This window comes from Onychostruthus taczanowskii, unplaced genomic scaffold (genome assembly GCF_017590055.1).
Source record: "Onychostruthus taczanowskii isolate IOZ18803 unplaced genomic scaffold, ASM1759005v1 scaffold89, whole genome shotgun sequence".
NCBI lineage: Eukaryota > Metazoa > Chordata > Aves > Passeriformes > Passeridae > Onychostruthus > Onychostruthus taczanowskii.
Genome location: NW_024506882.1, coordinates 2,241,698 through 2,263,106, shown reverse-complemented (window position 1 = coordinate 2,263,106; position 21,409 = coordinate 2,241,698). Strand labels below are relative to the sequence as shown.

At 53.9% G+C, this 21,409-nt stretch overlaps 1 protein-coding gene across 11 annotated transcripts in view; it reads right to left on the bottom strand.

Moving 5' to 3' along the window:
* Window positions 1-10,447: 10,447 nt before the first annotated feature.
* BCAS3 (BCAS3 microtubule associated cell migration factor) overlaps window positions 10,448-21,409 on the bottom strand; it is a 300,833-nt gene continuing 289,871 nt past the window's right edge. For 7 of the 11 annotated variants that reach the window (XM_041425421.1, XM_041425419.1, XM_041425418.1 and 4 more), the window contains one exon: window positions 10,448-12,886. In XM_041425421.1, the coding sequence (XP_041281355.1) occupies window positions 12,738-12,886 (149 nt within the window). In that variant the 3' untranslated portion in view covers window positions 10,448-12,737. The remainder of the gene's footprint in view (window positions 12,887-21,409) is intronic. The other 4 variants (XR_005954169.1, XM_041425427.1, XM_041425428.1 and 1 more) reach the window with 3 other exon arrangements.

The following is a 21,409-nucleotide window of genomic DNA, read 5'->3' as shown; positions in this document are numbered from 1 at the left end:
AGGGGGGGGGGGTGGCGGCCGGCCCACTCCTCTGCCCCCCGGCCTGTCCCCCCCGCCCCCGGGCCCTCCCGCTCCGCGGATGCGCAGCGAGGCGCGGCCGCAGCAGCTCGGAGCCCTCGTGGTCCTGTGTCGCTGCTCCCCGCGCAGGGTGGGATGCGGGGACCCCCGGGTGTCCCCTTCCCATCCCGACTTCTCCTCTTATTCCTCCGCCCCGGTTCATCCTGCTGGTAGCGACCCCCGCCCGCAGCCCCCGGCGGAGCCCCATCCCCATCCCCGGGGGGTCTCGGGGCCGATCTCCACCTGCCCCGCGTCCCGCGGCAGGTTCACCTCTGCCCGCACCGCGCCCGGCCCCGCACCGCGCCCGAGGGGGGGTCCCGCTGACCATTGAAAGGGCAGCGGGGACTGAAATTTAAACCCAATTTGGACTTTGCTTCCTCGCCGCCGTGGAAAAGTGCTGACGGCAGCTTTGGGAAAAGTGGGGCTTGCTTGTATTTTTTTTTTCTTCAATTTTCCCCCCCCCCCCCCCCCCCCCCCCAACAAGGAAAAAGTGGAGCCTTTCATTGTCTCGGGGCCAATCTCCCCACGCCGGGACCGTTCTCCCGCGGACACCTCGTCCTCTGCTCCGTGGGAAGACGCGGGGCCCGGCCCTTCTGGGCCTGGAGCAGCCGTGTCCCCGCGGGGAAAGGTGGCCTGTCCTCCGGGCCGGCACCCCGCCCGCGCCCCCGCACCGCTGTAATAAAACCTCGCCCGCAGAATAAAACCCATCCAGAGCAGCCTCGTCTCCCGACCTTCCGTAGCGACGGCCGCCGGCGGGGCTGCGGGGATGGGGGGCTAACGGGGACCGGGTGCCAACGGGGACAGGGCACCCACTGCGCTGCCACCCCCCAGGTGGCAGGGACCCAGGAGCCCGCGCCCATGGACGGGCCGTGCCCGCGCATCGCCCCTCGGTGACCGAGCACCGGGCAGGGAGAGAGGAGGCACCGGCCTCGGTTCGCGTCCCGAGGGCAGCCGAGGAGAGTCCCCCGTCCCGGGGCCGGGGCCGAGGAGTGCCCTCGCCCAGTCCCTTGCGAGGGAAGGTGTTCCCTGAGAGGGAAGGTGTTCCCTGCGGGGGAAGGTGTTCCAAGCTGCCCCGGGGCGCTGCAGCGCTCGGGGCCGCCGTGCCTGGCTCCTGGGAGCCGTCCCTGTCGCCCGCGGGCCCGGTCCCCAATCCCGTGCCGGGCGTATGGAGACCGGGCTTGTCCCGTGGATTCGTCCCGGGGATCCGTCCCGGTCCAGCCCGGGAAAAGCGTCCCGTCGGGCCGCCCCCGCCCCCCACCCGCCCCGCATCGCGGCCCCGCTCGCTCTTCCCCTTTCATCTCTGCCCATCTCCACTCATCATCCCTTTTCTATTTTTAGCCGGTAGACTTAGGCCTTGGCGCCAGGCCGTTTAAGACCTGTCAAAGTCCTTCATATTTCCCTCATGTCACATGGACCTTTCGCTCTCTTCCCCGCGCCATGCGAGGGCCGTAATTTGGATCTGTGAGCTGGTGAGCAAATGCAATTTGCTCTTCTCCATCGCTGTGTTGTCTCCGTGACCCCAGCCAGCAGGACGGCTGGTGTCCTGTCCGGGGCACTTACACAAATTGCGGGTGATTGATGAAAAATAACAATTCTCACAAGCAGCCGGGCCTCCGCCTTCCCCTCCTCCCGGCTCCACCGGGCTGCGGCGGCCCCGCGCCCCGGGGAGCGCTCCCCCCGACGGGTGCACCAGCCGAAAGGGGTTTGCTTGTGCCCAGGGAGACCCGTCGGGCCCCCCATCCCCGGCAGTGATGCCACAGCAAGAGGAGACCCCCGAGCCCTTGGGGAGGGCGGCCCGGCTGCTCGCACCTTCCCAAATTGGGGGTGGAAACAGGCCGTGGCGTGGGGAGAAGCACACTCCTCTCCCACAGGGCTGGGCTGCGCTGTCCTTCCCCGGGAGCAGCCGGACAGACAGACCTGGGGACAGATCCCCGAGCGAAGCCGCAGGTGCGGGGTGGGGGAGCTCCCTCCGTCCCGAAGGGAACCGGCTCCTCCAAGCCCCGGGGCGCGTCCCCCGGTCCGCCCTGGCCCTGCAGCCTCAGCTGGGCCGTGGGGCAGGCGGGGAGGGGGCGAGGGGCGGCCCCGCAGCCCCAGCAGCTTCGTCGGCCCCTCTTCTCCGCTCCACCTAGAGAGGAAAAGAGCCCCACGTGTGACGGAACTGTCCTCGTTTGATCTCACCCACCCGCGCCCAGGACACCCCTCCTCCGCTTTCCTTTCTGCGGGGCGCCGCATCTCCCCTCGCACCCTTGGGCGGGGTGGGAATGCCCTTATCCCCGGGAGATCCCGGGAAAACGGCTCCGCTTCCCTGCCGTGCCCCGGGGCCCGCTGGAGGGGACGGGGAGGGGCCGCCGGGCACCGGGGCCCGTCTGATGCCTTTTTATCGACAGCTGCCGAGAGATGCTCGATCTGACACCAGCCTCGGCACCGCCACCCTGCTTCTCCTCCCGCTGCGCGGCTGCGGAGCTGGGAGCCCCTTGGGAGCGCAGGGAACCCCGCGGAGCCCCGCAGCCCCCCGGGCCGCCCTCCCCGAGATCCCCCTGCCCTCAGACTGTTTAGATTTCTCTCCAGCTTTAAAGAAAATATTTCCAGTAATCCAGATTTCTGGAAAATAACAACATGCGGGGAGAGGCAGACACAAACGCCGCTGAAGTTTATCCAGAGTTTGAACAATTTATAAACACATTTCCCAGCCTGTTTGGCAGGGCGGGCGGCGAGTGACCCCGGCCCGGCCGGGAGGAGACACACGCATCCTCCATCCTCCCGTTACACCGCGCCACTTTGAGCTGTGAACCTGCACTTAATTGAATTTTAAATTATTTTATTATTGTTTTTTGAGTTCCCTGCGCGGGGGCGGAGTGACCCCTCCAGCCCCGCGCTCCCGGGGCTCTCCACGTCGGGACGCGGCGCCGAGCCCGCACCGAGCCCGCTGCCTTAAAAGGAGACGGGAGCCCCGGTCCGGGCCGTGCCAGAGCGAGGGGACCCCCCTGGAACCGAGGATGAGGATGGGAACGGGTGCGGGGATGAGGATGGAGGGGCGCGGTGGGGGATCACGCAAATCCCTCTGTTTAAAAAACTTCCATTTGAGAAAGTGTGTCACATCCCGGCGCGGGCGCGTAATCCCGGGCTAATGGCATTATCGCCGCCTCATCGCCGTCATGGGATGGGGCCGGGGGCGAGCACCCCCCGCCCGCCCGCCACGCGTGACCGCGGCTCGGTTCTGCGGGGAAACGGAGCCGCAGATCCGCCCCGCTCCGTCGGGGCGCTCCTCGCCGGGAGCCCGGGCTCGGTGTCGCTGCCCCTCCCGGGTCCCCATGTCCCCTCGGAGGCTCTATCGGCTCCTATCGATAATCGGGATCCCGCTGTCCCATGTCCCCTCGGAGGCTCTATCGGCTCCTATCGATAATCGGGATCCCGCTGTCCCATGTCCCCTCGGAGGCTCTATCGGCTCCTATCGATAATCAAGGTCCCGCTGTCCCCACGTCCCCTACAGGCTCTATCGGCCCTATCGGTAATCGGGGTCCTGCTGTCCCCATGTCCCCTCGGAGGCTCTATTGGCAAGTATCGATAATCGGGGTCCCGCTGTCCCCATGCCCCCTCAGAGGCTCTATCGGCGCCTATCGATTATCGATCAGGGTCCCGCTGCCCCTCCGCCCTCCCGAGCGGAGCCGGTCTCGGGAGTGGCGAGCCGGGGCTCCTCTCTTAAATCCAACAGCTCCAGCAAACGGCGTTATTTGACAAAATGATGCTGTTGGGGTCCTCTCTCTGCTCCCTCTCTGGATTAACAGCCAGGATTTGGGGTCGTTCTGCCGCACAGCGCCGGAGCGGCCGGGACGAGGCTGCCCCGACTCCCGCAGCCCGAGGCGTCCTTGCGGGCAGGGGAAAAGAGACAGAATCGGCTGTTCTGGGAGCAGAGAAAAAAAAAAAATCACCGGGGGCTCCACGCACGGTGCAACCTCCCCAGTGGCCCAAAAAATCCCTTTCTGGGAGGGGACCCTGCCTGTACCTGGGCAACAAAATCCTCGAGGACAGGGGACATCCCGATTTCTCCCCCTTCTTAGTTTTATTTTCAAGTTGTTCTTGGTGGGTTTCCCCTCCCGTTGCCTCTGAAAGGAGGAAGGTACAGGGCAGTCCCCAGCCCCACGAGGGTCACTCAGCCCCCCTGGTCCCCAGTCTCCCTTGCATCCCCAGGATCCCTTTTCTCCCCGTTTGGGGCCGGGAGTTTGGCAGAAGTTACAGGATCAAAGGAAGGATGAGTGAGCCGGCCTCGTGTGGGCAGAGCTGACAGGGTCTCACATCTTGGCCTGTTTGCTCCAGACGGGCTCTGGGAACTTGTCTGGAAACACATCTAAAGCAGGATCTGACGCCGCTGGTCCCACGTCACGTGAGTTGTGGTTTTGGTCTAGGTTTGACTTTTGGAATTGCAGAAAATCACTGTCTCGTGTTTATTGGAGAGAGCATTTCACTGGCCAGAGAATAAAACCAGCCAGAGAAAATCACGAGCTGGTCCTGGGTAGGAGTAACACTTTTCATTGCATCTGTCCCTTTCCTGGGTGTTTCACCGCGGACAAATTTGATGTACACCAGCTCTGCATGGAAGGGCCAGCTCTCATAACCTTGATTTACATTTCCTCCAAAACCCAGCGCTCCTCCAAGCCAGCGGCAGGGAGGTGGAACATGCCCCTGCAGGCAGGACAGGCTCTTCCCATCTTTCAATTCTTGAGATCAGTCTGGAAACTCAAACTGCTCTGGGGCAAGGCCTCATCTCAGCTCTGCAAGGAATGGGGCTGTGGGGCAAGGCCTCATCTCAGCTCTGCATCCAGCCCCATTCCTTGGCACCTCTGCATTTAATTTCATTTTCTCATTGCCCAGATTTTTCCTCACTTCTCTGCAGGCGCTGGGCTCTCGCACTGACCATCCTGGGGAATTTGGGGATTTTGGGGCTGGCAGGCGTGCTGAAACCCTCAAGCCCCTCTTTTCCAGCCTCCCAGCTGCTCGCCCACACGAGCTCGGCTCTGCTGGCAGATTTCTCTCCCGGGCGTATTTTCCATGGATACCTCAAGGGAGGCAGCACCAAATAACAAGTAAATATCAGCCCGACGCCGGGCTGCCGGCACAAAGCAAGCAATTGCCCTTCCCGCAGGTCACTAATCTCTTGACACATGGTCTTTGAGACCTGGGCCACGGGAGGGAGGCTGAAAGGGAAGAAAAGATAGCGGGGACAATGGCTGGCTAATAACCCTTCTGCCAGCTTTGTCTGGGGACACTCAGAGTGGCGCTGCGACCAATTCATCTCCGCAGACAAAACCTCTCTCCTGCCTCCGCCGCGGTGCCCGGGAGGGTCCCGACTCACCGGGCTAAGGGCAAAGCTGGAGCTGCTGCAGGTATTAACAGCCCCCATTTTGTCGCCAGCAGTAATTCCCCCCACTGTGTTTTCCCCCTCCACGCTGAAAACAAGCCCTTCACTTGATCCGTTTGTCCTCTCCAGTTGCCATCTGTCTTCCATCCTTCAAATCTCACCTTAAAAACAGTGCCTCTTGAGCAAATCCTCCCCGCCAGCCCCGCGTGCCGTCTCGCCCGGCGCGGGCCTGACACTCCAGGCGCTCATTGAAGTGAAGGGGATTTGAGAGCGCGCAGGACACGCCGGGATTAAGGCCACAGATTGTGCTCCCCGGGCTGCAGCTCTGCCTGCCTGCGGCTCTGCTCCCTCCCCTTGGCCTCAGCAAGCGTGGGCATCCCCATCCCTCTGCCCGTCAGGTGCTGGTGGGATGCAGGGAAGCGCCTGAGCCGGTCCCGCCGGGCTCCTCCTGCTTCCTCTGCAGGTGGTGGGAGCAGGAGAGGTCACAGCCTGTGCCCTGCCGAGGAGGCACAGGGGGCTTCACACACGGGGCTGCTGTTTGTACAGATGTGCAGGTGCTGTCCCATCCTATCCCATCCCATCCCGTCCCATCCCAATCCATCCCATCCCATCCCATCCCATCCCATCCCATCCCATCCCATCCCATTCCATCCCATCCCATCCCATCCCATAGATCCCATCCCACAGATCCCATCCCATCCAAACCCATTATCCCACCCCATCCCATTATCCCATCCCGCCCCGTCCCTCCCCGCCGAGCCGTGAATCACCCGCACATCAAAGCAGCGGCAGCGCAGCCCTCACAGCCCCGGCAGCCGCCCCGAGAGGACAGTGCCTGTGCAGATGTTCAGCAGCAGCTTTTCTCAATTGCAGAGAGCAGCAGAATTTACCAGAAAACCCAGGGAAAGGAAGGGAGAGAGTCCTGGCCAGTGGAGGGCTGGGGCAAAGAGCTCACACATCCCTGGAAGCTTCAGACCAGCACATCTCCCGTGCCTCTATTTTAGCTCCAGTATTATATTTAATCACCTCACATTCCACTCCAGCCCTTGCTGTGGTGGGGATCACCTGCTCCCACCAAAATCTTGCTCTTCTTTAGGAAAACCCCTCCTTGCTTCACGGGCACTGAGGGGAGCTCAGACTTCTGATCCAAGAATTGGAGCTGGTGAGATTCCTCCTGGAAAATCAACCTGATCGTGTGACCCACAGCAGGGTGACACAGTGTGGTTTTTTGGCTGAGCCTGGCAAGGGCAGCACTGATCCTGCCCAGCTCCCACGGACACTGTGGATTACCAGGAGCAGGAGTTTCATAGTCCGGGCAGTCACCCGGGCAGGACAGTGGCATCACTCCCACATGACAGCTGGACTTTCTCCTTTCGACAGCAAAAAGAGCAAAATTCAGTGTACCTTGAGGGTGGCTGCAGCAAAAAGAGCAAAATTCAGTGTACCTTGAGGGTGGCTGCAGCAAAAAGAGCAAAATTCAGTGTACCTTGAGGGTGGCTGCAGTGTGGGCACCCTGGCATGGAGCAGAGGCAGTGGGACGTGCCTGTCCTTTCTACTGGGAGTCATGGAAGGGGTGCAAGGTGGGATGGGGAGCAGGGTACAGGGCCAGCTCTTCAGCCCGGGCTGCAGGTGCTCTCTCTGGTTTTCTGCTTGAATGAAGCTGCTGCTCTGAGGGTGGTTCACAGCCTCCAGCCCACGGCAGACCCTTGCCAAAGTCCTCTCCCCTCTGCCCAGGAAGGAATGCACTTGCCCATGGTTCCCATCTCATCCCAGGAGAGTCTCCTCCTCCCTGGGGGATGCAGAGATGCTGTGCTCCCTCCAGAACACATCAGGGTGTCCCTGCTCCCACAGCCCCACTTTGGAGGGAAAATGCAATCGGTTCTCTCCCTGTCCTTCCTCCCATGGCCCCATGACCTGGCTCTTCCCACCTCTCCAGAAAAGGACCTGGAGGGAGAGGGGCTGGGTGGGAGTGGGATTAATGCTCAGTGCCACACATGCAGTGGCATCACTTTTTATTAATGTCCTGTAATAATATTGTAAATACTCACTGGGAAATAATTATATCCTATAAAAGAAGCAGCAGCCTGTGGTTTGAGGCAGGACTGGTTAGCAATACTTGTTTTTATTAAAGAGACGTTTCATGTCTCGCTTATAGATTAGATTTTAACCTGACAACCTTTTAACATTGTATTAAATTAGAAATTAACTTTGTACTGCTCACCATATAATTGACCCACTGATAGGCTGAGTGCTAGGGAATATTTCAGATACCTTTCAGACAGCAAAGTTCCCGAGAAAATTCAGAGCCTCCTCCTTTATCTAGACCAGGGCTTTGCTATTAATTAGTATTTCTGATCAGGTGGCAGGAATGCTTTCCGTGGAGGGGGAGCAGCCAAGGAGCACTGTGCCCATGTGATGGAGGGAAGGAGATGGAGGCGACAGGGAATGCTGCAAGCCCCCGACCCTGCTGCCGGTATTTTAGCATAATTTCCTGCAGCAGAAACTCCCAAGAAAGGCAAAAATTCAGCCTGGGAACTCACTGCCAGCCGCACAGCTTCAAACGACATCTGAGCCCAGGGAGGGATGGGTGGCAATTGATGGGACAGTGTCAACGCCCAGGCACAGCCAGGAGTGTCCCCAAGGCCGGGGGGACATGTGGCATGCCCAGCAGTGCCCCTGGGCAGAGTGACGGAGCTGGGTGCAGCCGTGGGGACAGGGATGTCCCCGCCACGTCCCCGCTCCAGCCCCGGCGCTGGGGACTCGCTCCCCGCCGGGTCCTGCCCTGCGCTCCCGGCGGGCGAAGGCATTTGTGGGACAACTAAAACCTGTCCCCAGAGGGACGGAGCAGGTCTCACCCCGTCGGGCTGGGAGGACTCCGGAGCCCAGATTGACACCGGTATTCCCTCAGTGCCACGGGACACCGAACGGCCCCGGTGCTCCACCGCGGGGACCCAGGGATGCTCTGCCCGGCTGGGCGGGCAGGGACAGGCGAGGGCACAGCTGCACCGCTCGTCCCTTCCCCTTTCTGCTCCCAGCAGCTCGGAGAGGGGCTCCCCTGTCCCCGGGACAGGCGCTGCCGCAGACAAATGCTTGTCCCGGTGCCTTTTCCATCTGTGAAACAGGCCAAGCAGTGGATCCAATTATTTTTTTTTTCCTAGCACACAAGCCACTAATCATTTATTGCATTAAAAAAAAAAACCACCCCCCCTCGTCTCCACGACTTTTGTTCCCGTTTTATCCAATTAAAACTCAGGGGGGAAAAAAAATAAAAGTTTCGTTTTCTCCTTTTTGCAATCACAAAGACCCGATCTCAGCCCCATTGACTCGCTAATTGTAAGCACTCAAATGGTTGGGTTTAAAGTTACACTTAGCAGCTGTGAAACATTAGGGTGAAGTGATTACAACCTACTGGAGGATACCGAACATTTTTACAATATCTCAGGAGCACAAGGGAAAGACAACAGGAAATGGCGCAAACTTTCCTACCCTGCACAGCAACAAGGCAGAGCAAAGGAGTGAGAAAATAAATGCAGAGACGTGGCGCAGACGTGGTTTGGATGCTCAAAAAGTTACTGAGGCAGCCCTGGTGAGAGCAGCACGGATTTGCCCCCTCGGTGGGACGGGGAGCAGCGTTCAGGGATTTCACAGCCGCACTTTGCAGCGTGCAGAGCGAGTTTGCCAAACTCTGCTCTGGGTCCTCTGCCGAGGAAGGAGGATGGAGATCTTGGCAGGATTTTGCCCTTGGTCTGTCCTTTGCCTCGTGCCAGGAAATATTCTGGGCCTGGGGAATGCTGTTCAGGGCAGGACAAACCAGAGTGTCCCCTCAGAGGGACAGGGACAGGATGGGCTTTGCCTGGGCTGGGGCTCAGCATCCTCAGCAAAATCCTGAGCTCCACGTGCCCTGCAAAGCACCAGGAATCCTGATGGTTGCACCCAGGCCCTGGACTGCTCCTGAGATCTGATTTTATTTGAACTCCAAGCTGTCACGATGGAAAACCACTGAGCTCCCACTCCTTTCCAAACAGCCCAACATCCCCCTCCCATGATTTAAGCCCGCTACACGCGTGTGTTTATTACAGAAACCAGGGTAGGATAAGAAAGCAATATTTCATGGTAATTCATGAAATCTGAACTCAACTTTTAATAGAAGAGCCCCACTTTATGCCCAGAGTGATATACAGTCTGCCCCTCTTTAAATGAGACGTTTTGCCTTTTGAACTCAGCAGGAGCCCTCTGCTTACAACTACTGGGAACAGTTTAAAAACCTGCAAGTTCCCGTGTCTCTTGGGCTCTTTGGTTTATATCATGGCACAGCATTCTTGCTGGGCTGCCAGCTGCTGTGCTCGAGAACCTGGCGTGTCAGAAACTCACCTGGAGAATTTCCACCGTGGCAGGAGCTGCTTGCCCAAAATCCTGCAAAGACCACGAGCCTCTGGCTGTTTTAAAGTGGGGTTTGGGTCAAGTTCCTTGACTGAAAACCTGGTTCTGTTAAAAGTCAGGGGTGAACCTCCCTTAAGAGCAGCTTCTAGACTTATCAAGGAACAGAAATATTCTCTCCTGGTGCTTGAAAATGAGTTCTCATTTGGCTGCTGAGGTTGAGGAGGAGGAAGGGTGGTGTGACACGAGACCACCCAGCTGAAATGGGGGGCTTTTAGGGCCATGGGTGGGAGCAGGAGTGTGGTGTGAGTGAAAAACACAGTGCAGGGATGTATCAAATAGAGTTACTAATGAATCAGATGCTATAGAGTTATTATTGAATGAAAGCCTATAAAATTATCATTAAATCAGACCCTGCAGACCTCAGAGTTAGTGATAATTCAGACCTCATGGAGTTATCAATGAATCAGATCCTATACAGTCATCACTGCAACACACTCAGTTTTCTCTGGCTCACAGAAGAGCTGGAACTCAGTGGTTATTCTGCTGGGTCATCTGTGAAAGTATCAAATTAAAGTTAAATTAGCCACCTCATGGCAATGCTTTTATTTTTTTTTTTCTTTTTTTTCTTTTTTTTTTTTTTTTTAGGCTCTAGGCTTTCTTAACAGTTTGGCTACAGGGCTATCAACAGCAGAGAATTTAGGACATTCTTTTCAATGAACCAGACTGAAAATATTTTGGTACAGCCCCAGTTTGTAGGGTTTTTTTGAATCTCTTCCCCCCCACTTTAAACAAAACATCCTGATTCAAAGGAGCTTCTTGCAGACTGGGAATTTCCACATGGCCATATTGCAGCACTTATAAAAAGTGATTTAATGCCTGCCAACAACAAATACATTTGCAATGACACCACTCTGTGTTATGTGCTATCCCACTTTGTGTGCTCAGCCAGAAGCAGCCAGGCTGTCCCAGGCAGGAGGGAGAGGAGCCTCCTTCCTTCCTCCAGGAGAACTTTGTCCCTTTCCCCGCTCCTTGGAAAGCCTGAAAGGAAACAAGCATCACGGTGACAACACAATCCCTTCTGTATGTGTTAATCTGGATTTTGTTTGAACTTTTGGAGCTGACCTTGGCTTGAACTGTGTTAAAAACCCTGACTGGTGTGGACTGACTTGACCCTGCGGTCCCATTTGTCCACGGTGCCAGTCCTGCCCTCAACCCTGTACTTCAAGCCTTTATTTTACAGACAAAAAGGAACATAACATTACAGCAGATATAGCCAGCGGGCCGGAGCTGCAAGTACTTACTTAGAGGCAAAGCTCTCCTCTGATTTCATCCCAAGGAAGTTATTTTTTTTTTGCTTGAGAAGAGACTGACTGAAAACCGAGCGAGAAACTGAAATTATTGCTGTAGACTCTCGCTTTTTATTAGCGGTTTCCAAGCCTGAAGAAAACAAAACCTTCTGAGTGGCTGTGTTACAGTCAAAAGTAAAAAAAAAAAAAAATACTAACCCAAACCAAGCCCAAGACTGAACTGGGTGTTTGGGGATGGAGTAGGAAGAGGGTGGTTGGTTCTGCATCCCTTGGTGTGGCTGGCTGGAGCTGTAGGATTTGTGGCTTTAGATAGTTTCCTCTCCCTGCCATGACTCAAACGGCTTCTATTAAAAACAAGTAGTGGGAAGGAAATTTCATAAGCTGACAGCCCCATCTCACTCTGCTTCTAGACACAAGTTGGCTGAGATGTAGGAATTTGTGTGGTTATGATGTGTGAGCCCAGAACTGTTTTATCAGCGGGGTTATGCAGTGCTAGCTCTGACTGTGCACGTTCAGAAGGGTGCAGAGGTTCAGGCTGTTCTGCAAAGGCTCTGACCCATGATCCCACAACAGAACAAATGGAAATGGGAGCCTCTGCCTCCTGCACCTGGTCCTTGTCCCACTGAAATCAGTGGGATGAAGAAACAGGGTCCCAATCAAAGCAGGGAGCTGGGTGTTGGTTTTCAGAGGAGCCAAGTGCGTGCAAGGCACACCACCTAAATACCTTGTTTTTAAAAATCCTGTCTGTGCACATGAGGACAAGGAAATGGGGAGGTAAAACCATGCTAGACTGGCTGCATAACAGCCACTGATGGCTTTAATTAAAGCCCTCAAGTCAGTAAATACACACAGAGTCTGGTGATACACAAAGCTCACAGTCAGCCCAGTAACACTCCATGAACATTGCCATTTAAGCAGTTTCTTGTTTAACTGAGATTTATTCAATGACACATGCATTTCTGGACAGATATCTGAGTTCCAATGAACAACTTTTATAACCAAATATGAGAAATCCATGACTGCAATTAGTCAATTAAGTACGTTCCTAAAATACATGACTAGAAGAAAATGGGAGCAAGAGAGAGAATTCTTCCAAAGAACAAAAAGAAACATTTCCATTTGTAATACTCCTGGCATCGATGAGTATCAGAGGGGAAGAAGGGCAGCAAGGAGAGGCGATGAGGAAGGAATAACATCATCAACCCTGTCCACAGAAAGTCCTCCAGTTTCCAGTCCCTCCAGTTCATCCATTAATGCTCGGCACTTTCACCAATGGCGAGAGCTCCTCTGAGCTACAGAGATTCATCTCAGCACAAAAAAAAGCAGAGAACAGCTGTGAAACCTTGTGCTTGACCCAAGATGGCTTAGGAGTATTTCTCCTCATCCAACCTCTTCCTGAAGACAGCGAGAAAAGAAGCTGCAGAGCTATCAGGACTGAAGATGGAGCCTCTTCGTATTGCACAGGAACACAGAGTCAAGATTTCACGAGTATGCTTCAGGGAGGTTTAAGAGTCATCAATATTCATCAGGGTAACGAGAACCACCCCGGAGCTGGCAGGTGACAGACACAGCGGGATTGTTTGGGGGGAGAGGCAGCTCGTTACCCTGGCTGGATGTGTCCCTGCTGGGCTGCTGCTTTAGGGGAATCCCGTGGGGAACAGGCTCAGGGGCTGGTTCTCGTTAGTCGGGAGCGGGGACCGGTAGCCGTCGAAATTTCGGGGGATGCTGCCGCTGGTGGAGCCCGAGCTGTTACTGAGCGTCTCTATGCTTCCCTCTCGCTGAAGCTCTGCAAGGGAGAGAGAGCAGCTCCTGGTTAGTGTTTGGGATAAACCCCCAGAGTCGTCAGACAGATGCTTTACTGGCAAATCCCTCGGCTGTTGCATTGCTCTAACGTTTGCTCATCATCCTTTCCCGGGCTGGTTTGGGAATCGCTCCCGAGGAACGCCAGCTCCTGGTTCCACTTCTCTGCAGCTGGGCTCACAGCTCAGCTGAGCCAAAGATGGAGACATTACCTGCTGCCCTTCCCTGGGGCCGAGGCTGCTGACTCAGGACATGACAGGATGCCATAGTGGGGATCTCATGGCTGAACTGAGCAGGGTGTGGAGGGGATGGCTGCAGATGATGGAAAATCTTCCCTCCCAGCCATGCTGGGAAGGGGCATTGGCAGAGTGTGCACCAGCAGTGCATAACCACTGCCATTCCCCACCTTGGGGACACCAGGACTTTCCACAGCCCTTTATCCTGCCCAAATGGATGTAAAACAACTCAGCTTTTTCAAGCCAAAGAGAAAAGATCCCCTTTCCTCAGCTGTGCCCCCAAGCAAAAGAGAAAGCAGCCTGGCTGTGGCTCTCCTTCTCCTGGTCACACCCACCCAGCCATCTCCCCTCTCTGACCTCCAAGAGCCTTTAGTGCTCCTTAATCTCCTAACAGGAGGATTTTTGTGTGTGCAGGGCACCGTTTCCAGCCGTGGCCTCTCCGTGAGCCACTTGAACCCCGCAGTTGACTCGGTGGCCACGTGCAGCATCCCCCTGGCAGCACTCAGCGGTGGCATGCAGCAGGGACATGAGGCAGAGCCCGGGCATGGCACAGGAATCCTCCCCCAGAGTGACAGTGGTGACAGCAGACAAGAAATACTCTGGGGAGTTGTGATGTGAGACCCTGAGCATGACTTGGTCTGGGCAGCCTGGGCTGGAGGGGACGGGCTGGGGACAGTTTTGGGCAAACTCCTCTGCTGCCAAGGGGGAAAGAGGACCTGGAGGGGCTACAGGAGAGCTGGAGAAGGACTTTTTATAAGGACATAGAGTAACAGGACAAGGAGGAATGGTTTTAAACTGGAAGAGAAGTTTAGATGGGATACTGGAAAAAATTGTTCCCCGTGAGGGTGGTGAGACACTGGAACAGAGGAGCTGGGGTTGCACCATCCCTGGAAATCCTCATGCCAGGTTGGATGGGGCTTGAAGCAGCCTGGGATAGTGGGAGGGGTCCCTGCCCATGGCAAAGGATGGAATGAGATGAGCTTTAAGGTCTTTTGCCACCCAAACCTTTCTCTGGTTCTGTGTAAGACTTGTCTGGGGTGGAAAGGAGCCACAGGAGCTGCAGGGGCAGTGTCTGCTCTGCTCTCTGCTAAATATTCCTGCCCTTCCACTGCCTCATCTGGGCTATTTAACCTCCTGTAAACACTTTGCCTGCAGTGGGACTCTGTGATAAGGACAGATCTATACACAAAGTACAGGGAGCAGCAAAAAGTCAGCTTTTCCCTAAAGCAAAAAGCATCTCACCCCAGCATCCTCTGGCACTGCCCTGCTCCCCTCAGCCCCTGGGCACTGCAGGGCCAGCAGCCCTGCCCACACCTAGCAGGGAGGGCTGTGGGATTTAATCCCTCATCCTGCAGGTAAACTGTAAGGAGATAATCTGCCCAGGATACAAGGAAAACAAATCAGCAGGAAGCTGGTCACCCTGAAAGCAGCGCTGCCAATGACCTCAGCTGCATTCAGCACCATTTCTTGCCAGTATTTGGTGAAGGAATGTCCATGTCTAAACCTCTTCATTTTCCTCACATCCTTACTCTCCCATGGGTCCAGGAAGGAAAAACAGTAATTTAAATCAGAAATGAGTGGCGTATCCCACACTAATACTGTGCTTATCCTGTCTGATTTGGGGCTTTCATCTCCCTCAGCACACAGCTGGCTTTGCTTAAAGGTCCCACGTCAGAGCTGGGGATGCTGGGCAGTGCTGCTGGGCTCCCCCAAACCCCAGTACAGCTCCTCCCGGGGTGATTCCACTCTCTTTCCCACCTAGAATGCATTTCCAGGCAAAGTGTTTCCAGCAAGGCAAAGGGAGAGGGATAGAGAGAGGCGTTTTGCTTTCCTGTGGCTCCTGCTTCTGTCCCTGGGGTTGAGCTCCTGCCTGTCCCTCAGTGCCTGGTGGGACCTTGTGCCCTGCCTGGGTGGGATTTGGGGGGGATTTGGGCTTTTTTGGGGTCTGCAGGATCCCTGCAGCTGGCAGCTCCTGTCACCTCTGAGGGGCCTGCCAGGGGGTGGCACTGCAGAGACTGATGCCAGCCAGGGAAAAGGCAGGGACCAGAAAGCAGGGATGCAGAGCAGTGGGCACAGGGCCTGCATGGAGGGAGGGAAGGAGGGAGGGAATTCTGTCCTGCCCGTGTGCCACAGCTCCGAGCTGTCCTGAGCTCCCCTTGCAGCTGCCAGGCAGGAAAACCTGACAATTCCTGACAAAAGACAAGGGGCAGGAGGGGCAGAGGCTCTGGAGGGGATTTTCCAGCCCAGTCTGGGTCAGGGGGTGTCAGCTGAACCCGGGGAGCTCCCACATGCAAGCTGCCATCCCCGGGCACACATTCCCCATGGAACACGAGTCCCAGGGCTCTCACACAGCCCAGCTCTCACTCTGGAACTAATTACCCAGCCAGGCAGACGAGCAGCGTGCTCTGATACCCGAGGAAGCCCTGGAAAAGTGCTTGGCTGCCACAGAGAGCTCTGCTGTGCTCAGGAAATTGGGCTCTTGCCCTCACCCCGGCCGGCTCTGCAGCACGGCTGGGTCACACCAGGGGGACAATTAGCCATGACATGGCCACCAGGGACCACCTGCCCACACAGCTGACCCCAGCACCACAGGCAGCATGTCTGCCTGCCTTTCCCCAAACTGCTCTGTTTCATTAATAAAAATATAGAAAGAAATATTTATATTAATAATAAATAAATAAATAAATAAATAAATCCAGGGGGACAATTAGCCATGACATGGTCACCAGGGACCACCTGCCCACACAGCTGACCCTGTGTGTCTGCCTGCCCTTCTGCTCTGTTTCATTAATAATAATAAAAAAATATTTATATTAATAATAAATAAATAAATAAATCAATAAATCCAGTGTATATTATGATTCTTCCTCCCAGCCCTTAGAGCAGACTGGGGCAGAGCAGAGGAACATCAGTGAGATTCCCATGGGAAGCAGAGACAAGACTGGGAATGGCTCCGTGACTTGGGGACACCCTTCCTCTCACAGAGTGAAAACTGCAGGACAACTTCTCGTGGGTCTGGAGAGACCAAGCAAGTGCAGCAGGAGCTGCAGGATGGGGCTGTTGGGTACCAGGACAGACAGGTCCCTAAGGCCACCCTGGGATGGGGCAGCCAAAGGACCTGAAACAAGCTAAAAAGGCACATCACACAACTAGTCAGACCACTGACATCCTCTGTGCTGGGAGAACACAAAATAGGAGCAAACCCCCACGGAAAGGTGGGAGTGGGTGGCAGGAGAGCCCAGAGCAGCAGGATCAGGGAGCAGCAGCACTCCAGGGCTGCCCAGGCTCTGACTCTGCTCACTCCAGTGGAGTTACGCCAGGAATGGACTTGGCCCCAGCAAGTCTGAGGGTTATTGTATCTGCATTCCCCCATGCATACACTGTCGAGATGTATTAACTTCCTTAAATGTACCAGTAAAACAACCTCTTATGATACACTTTAATGAACTTGTACAGTAGCCAACAAATTGTGCATCATATAAAACCCATTCGGCCTTATAGACTCCCTGGCTATTTTGTAATAACTGCAATTTGCTTCTGCTGAAGCAAGATAACCAGGGTTGAGAAGTCAGGCTTTGCAGAAACCTAAATATTTGATTTGGGGGGGAGTGGGTGGGAGAAGGAAGAAAGGGGCCTCTGGGAGCTATTTATGGGGTCAAAATAACATGAGACCTGCTCTTCTTGTAGCGTTTCCACCATCAAGGAAATGAAATACTGTGAGAAGACCAGCACTTGCATTATTTTGGCCCCATAAATGGCTCCCTGAGGCTTTCAGAAGCCCGTGAAAAACAAACACAAATACAAATAAATGCTAATACTGGAAACGTAAATACTAAAACCTGCCCATGTCCCCGGAGGAAACGACTCACAAAGTCCTGCCTGCCCTAAAAAAAAAAAAAAAGGAAAAAAAGTGAAGGAGCTGGAACATCTGCTGAAGCCATGAGGAGAAAGTCACTTCAGGGGAGCTGGGAACAGCCGTGCCTGTGCTTTTGACAGTAACAGTAATGGGCACTGCTGGCATCACCCAGGGTCCCAGAGTAACTGGATTTCAGGGCACACACACACACACACACTTTTCACCGTGGTGGAGGCAGCAGCAGCAGTGAAAATCCTCGTGGCTGCTGCTGTGGGATGGCAAGTGACCATCCTGGGTCCCTGGCCCAGCCCAGGGCAGCCACCCCCTCTCATGGCACGGCTCTGGGCCTGGGGGAACACTGGGACAGCAGTGGGGACAGCAGAGGAGCTGGGAGCAGATGCTGGCTGCTCCCTGCCTGGCATGGCTGCCAGCAGGGCTGCCCTGCAGAGTGGAGGGTGTTCCATGAGGAACTGGCAAGGAAACCTTGCAGGAATCATTCCTTCCTGCTGATATTCCTGACTGCCATGCTGCAGCCAGCCTGTCCTGTCCCTCGCTCCTCCGCCCCAGCCACGCTGCTCTCCTGAGCCGGCTGCTGAGGAGGAGGAAGAGGAAGAGGAGGAAGAGGAGGAGGAGCTGCTCTGGGGACAGCCTGGGGTCTGCAGTGCTGCTCGAGGTCCAGCTGCACCCTCCATTCCAGAAAGCTCCAGGAACTGTCAAAGGACCCCATCAAACCCAAGGTACAAAGCCCTGCCAAGCCTAAATGTGAAACCATTTTATAGGGCACATTAATTCAATGCCTGAAGAAAATCTATATAGCTCTCTTTTGCCCGGAACACTCATAAATTATGCTGCCTTTCTTAGCTGTGCTCTCCTGTAGTGGTCCACTCGAAGCCCTGGTATCTCCTTTATGTCCACTCAAAAATCTCCTCTCCAGTGCATTATTATTCCTTCTAATGGTTTTTCCTTTCTCTCTGTTTGCCTTCCCCTCTTTAAGCACAGTTTCAAAATATCCCAAATCATTTGCTGGAAGAGCTGACCCTTTCCTCTTACCTAGGGAGGGATAACTGATACAATGACAGCAGCCTGATGTGTCAGGGCAGCGGGGAAGCGGCAGCAACTCTGAATACAAGAATTATTCTTCATCATCTCAAACTGTCACAACACATTACCCTCAAAGCCGCAGCTCGCTGAAGGAGTGACCCTGGACTGAATGGGAGAGTGCTCGGGGAAAGAACTAATTGTAGCCTCTTTTCACACGTCAGTCACTTTTCACAGCACCAAGCCTTTCAAGCTCAACTAATGTCAAGTTCCCTTTTCCTTTTGCTGGGCTGAGTATTTCTGATTTTTAAGGATGGCATTTTTAAAGGAACAAGGTCTCTGGTGAGGGATGAGGCCAGGGAGGGGAGGGAAGGAAGCGTCGGAGTGAGCACGCATCAGAAAGTCTATCAGGCGCCCCAAGACTCGTTAGGAATTAGACAATTAACAAGTAGGAATGCAGGAAGTGGGGTAATGGCCAGCAGAGCTCGAATCTCCTCGATTTCATTTCTGTCATTCACAGCAATTATTCTGGAGAACTCTTCAGGCTCTGCCATGCACCGAGGAGGCCACGAAGGCGGGAACGCGCTCGGCCCCTTCCCGAAATGAGGATGTGGGATGGGAATTTTCCAATGCTGGGGGAGAGACACAAGGTGCTGCTCACCAAACCCACCTCTCCCCATCCACGGGGGCTTCTGAATAAACAGCTAAAAGGCAAAAATTCAAGCCTCTTTTTGAAATCAAAGATACTTCCCTTTCCTTTTGGAGGCGATTCCCTGTGGAGAGAGCTCTGGGAATGCCAGCCTGGTCCATGATCTGGGGCAGGCACACATAAGGGCCCTTCACAGCTCCTTGTCTTTGACTGAAATCCTGACAGATTCTGTGGCAAGGACTATTTTTTCACCCTCACATTTACACAATGCCCATCATAGGGGACTTGCAGAACTGACTGGGGCTTCCCGAGTGTTATTTATTAACTGTAATGAATAATAATTATGGAGCTTCTGCCATCTGGATTCTCACTCAAAAGGGCCCTATTTAAAGGGAACGCTAAAAGGCAATTTGTATTAACACAATGGAAGTCTTGAGGATCTCTTAAACTGTTTGTAATTTACACAACGCTCCCCAGTGAATGGGTGAGTTAAACATTTTAATTTCCCTGATTGCTGCTGAAGGGAGCGGGATGTGCCCCCCCCAGGAGCTCCCACCGGCACTTGTACACGGAAAGGCTCCATCTTTCAGGATCCAGACAACATCCCAAACTCTGCTGGGTGCTTTTGGCACTCCTTCTGCAGGAAACATTCACTCTGAGCATCACCTCTGTGCCCAGGGCAGCAGGAGCTGCTGCCGGGACACACAAGGTGGCTCAAAAGTAAATGCAAGGTGTGAAACTGCACCAGGATGAGGAAATATTGGGGTACTGGGAAATTACATCAATTACATTGCTGCTATTGCACTTGGAGGTTTTTCTTAAGTATTTCCCTTTTTTTTTTTTTTTTAATGAGATGCAATTATGCTAACGAGGGAGCTCTAATTATAATCCATCTCCAGCACCCTTGGCGGCTGCTCGGAGCGAGGGGCTCCAGCCCCTGGGGATCTGCTGGCAGGGAGGGCACAGGGGGGCACTGCACCCCCGGGGGAACCTGTGCTTTTGGGGATTTGGATGGACAAAAATCCTTAATATTCAATTGCAGTGAAACGAAAGCACTGAGTCCTCATTAAAAAAATCTTAATTTTCCAAGTTGGTTTTGATTTGAGATGGCTGGAATTTCTGGGTTAATGTGTGTTGCTCCTTTCCAGAGGGAGCACAGGCAAAAAGTCATTTCCCAGTCTTATATATTGCTATGATTACAATTTCAGCTTTTTATGATAATGTTCAGAAGTCAGTTAAAGCTGCTCTCTGCCCCAAGCCTTGTTCACCTGCACTGACACTCAGCACAGTGGGACCATGCTCTGGGTGACAGCATGACACACCTGCTCCTCAGGAATGTTTCTTTTCCCTTTTTTATAAACTCAGCAGATTCACAAAAGAGATTTTAAACTCCTTTCAAATGAGGAAATATAAAAAAAAAAACCCAAAACCCATGGCATCTGAGCATTGAAAATCAATTCCTGTGTTAAAACTGTCTCATCCTGTCACAACCTGAAAGATGTTGAGACGCCACAAAAGCACCTCCATTAAATTTGCAAGTAAAGAAGACTGGGAAGCACTGCCTGAGCAACTTCTGTGAAATCAGGATTCAGTGGCCTATGTAAAATATTAGTTCCTGTCAAAGTGCCTTACAATAACTCCAGTGCTGAATCCACACAGAGTTGGCTCATGCCATGCACTTGGAGATGAAAGCTGGCACTCTGGAACGAAGGTGGCAGGATCCAGCAAGGAGATGGGGAGGTGCAGGGGGAAGGAGAGATCCAGGGGAATGAACACAGAGCCTTGTGAGCATCAGAGTCCCTCTGAGACCCCAAATCTCATTTCTAGTGCCTGATTTCACTGCAGGGATGCCAAACAATTTAACACTTGCAAAACAGGGAGGACGCCTGAGCTTCAGGTCTGCTTCTGGCATAAAGAGATCGGTGAGAAAAGGACAAAACATCTTCCTGCATGAACTTCTAAACAGGTTGTTTGCTCCTTTAAAAAGAGCACCCAGAAAGCTCCATGTGACCTGAGTCCATGGAGTAGGAGACCCAAGACTCTGGCATCTGGCCAGACTTGACTCTGAGCATTTTATGGAAGGTTAAAAGTGCACCAGATAAAGGACTGGTATTTAGAGGGAGAATATTCTTCAAGATAGGCACTTTCACAATGACTTCCAGTGCTTTTAAAAAATAATCTCAGGTTTCCTAGAGCTGTATATTTTTGTAAAGAGGTTTAGGATGTTTTCCTACATAAATGGCTCTTCAGAAGGATGAGTTGCCCATTTTAGCCAGCATGTGAAATCTCAAAAGCTATGACAGTCAAACAGAAAATCATTTCTGTAGCCCATCACATCCTACAAGCCTACAACTCCTTGTGCAAGATTTACAGATGAGGTTTTTGAATGAATATGCAGCGGTGCTTGGGTTTAAAGGAATTTTTTTTACCCCATCCTGAAAGTTTCGCTATGCTGCTACTCCAAATTCCTGTAAGATATCCTATGTGGAATACATGATTTCCTGTGCCAGCCAGCGTGTGTAGACAAGTTTTTTAATGCATTTAGGCAGAACTATCTTGCATCTTTGGTTACGCAAGCAGCACATCTGTGTATATCAGACCAAAAGCATTTGCAGAGAAAACACTGTATTAAAATTCCTGGGTTTGGTCTCTCATTCCCAGGGTTATGGGAGTGCCTTGGATTGCTCAACACTGACCCCTCTGTCAGCCTCTGCTCCACGAAGGAAATTA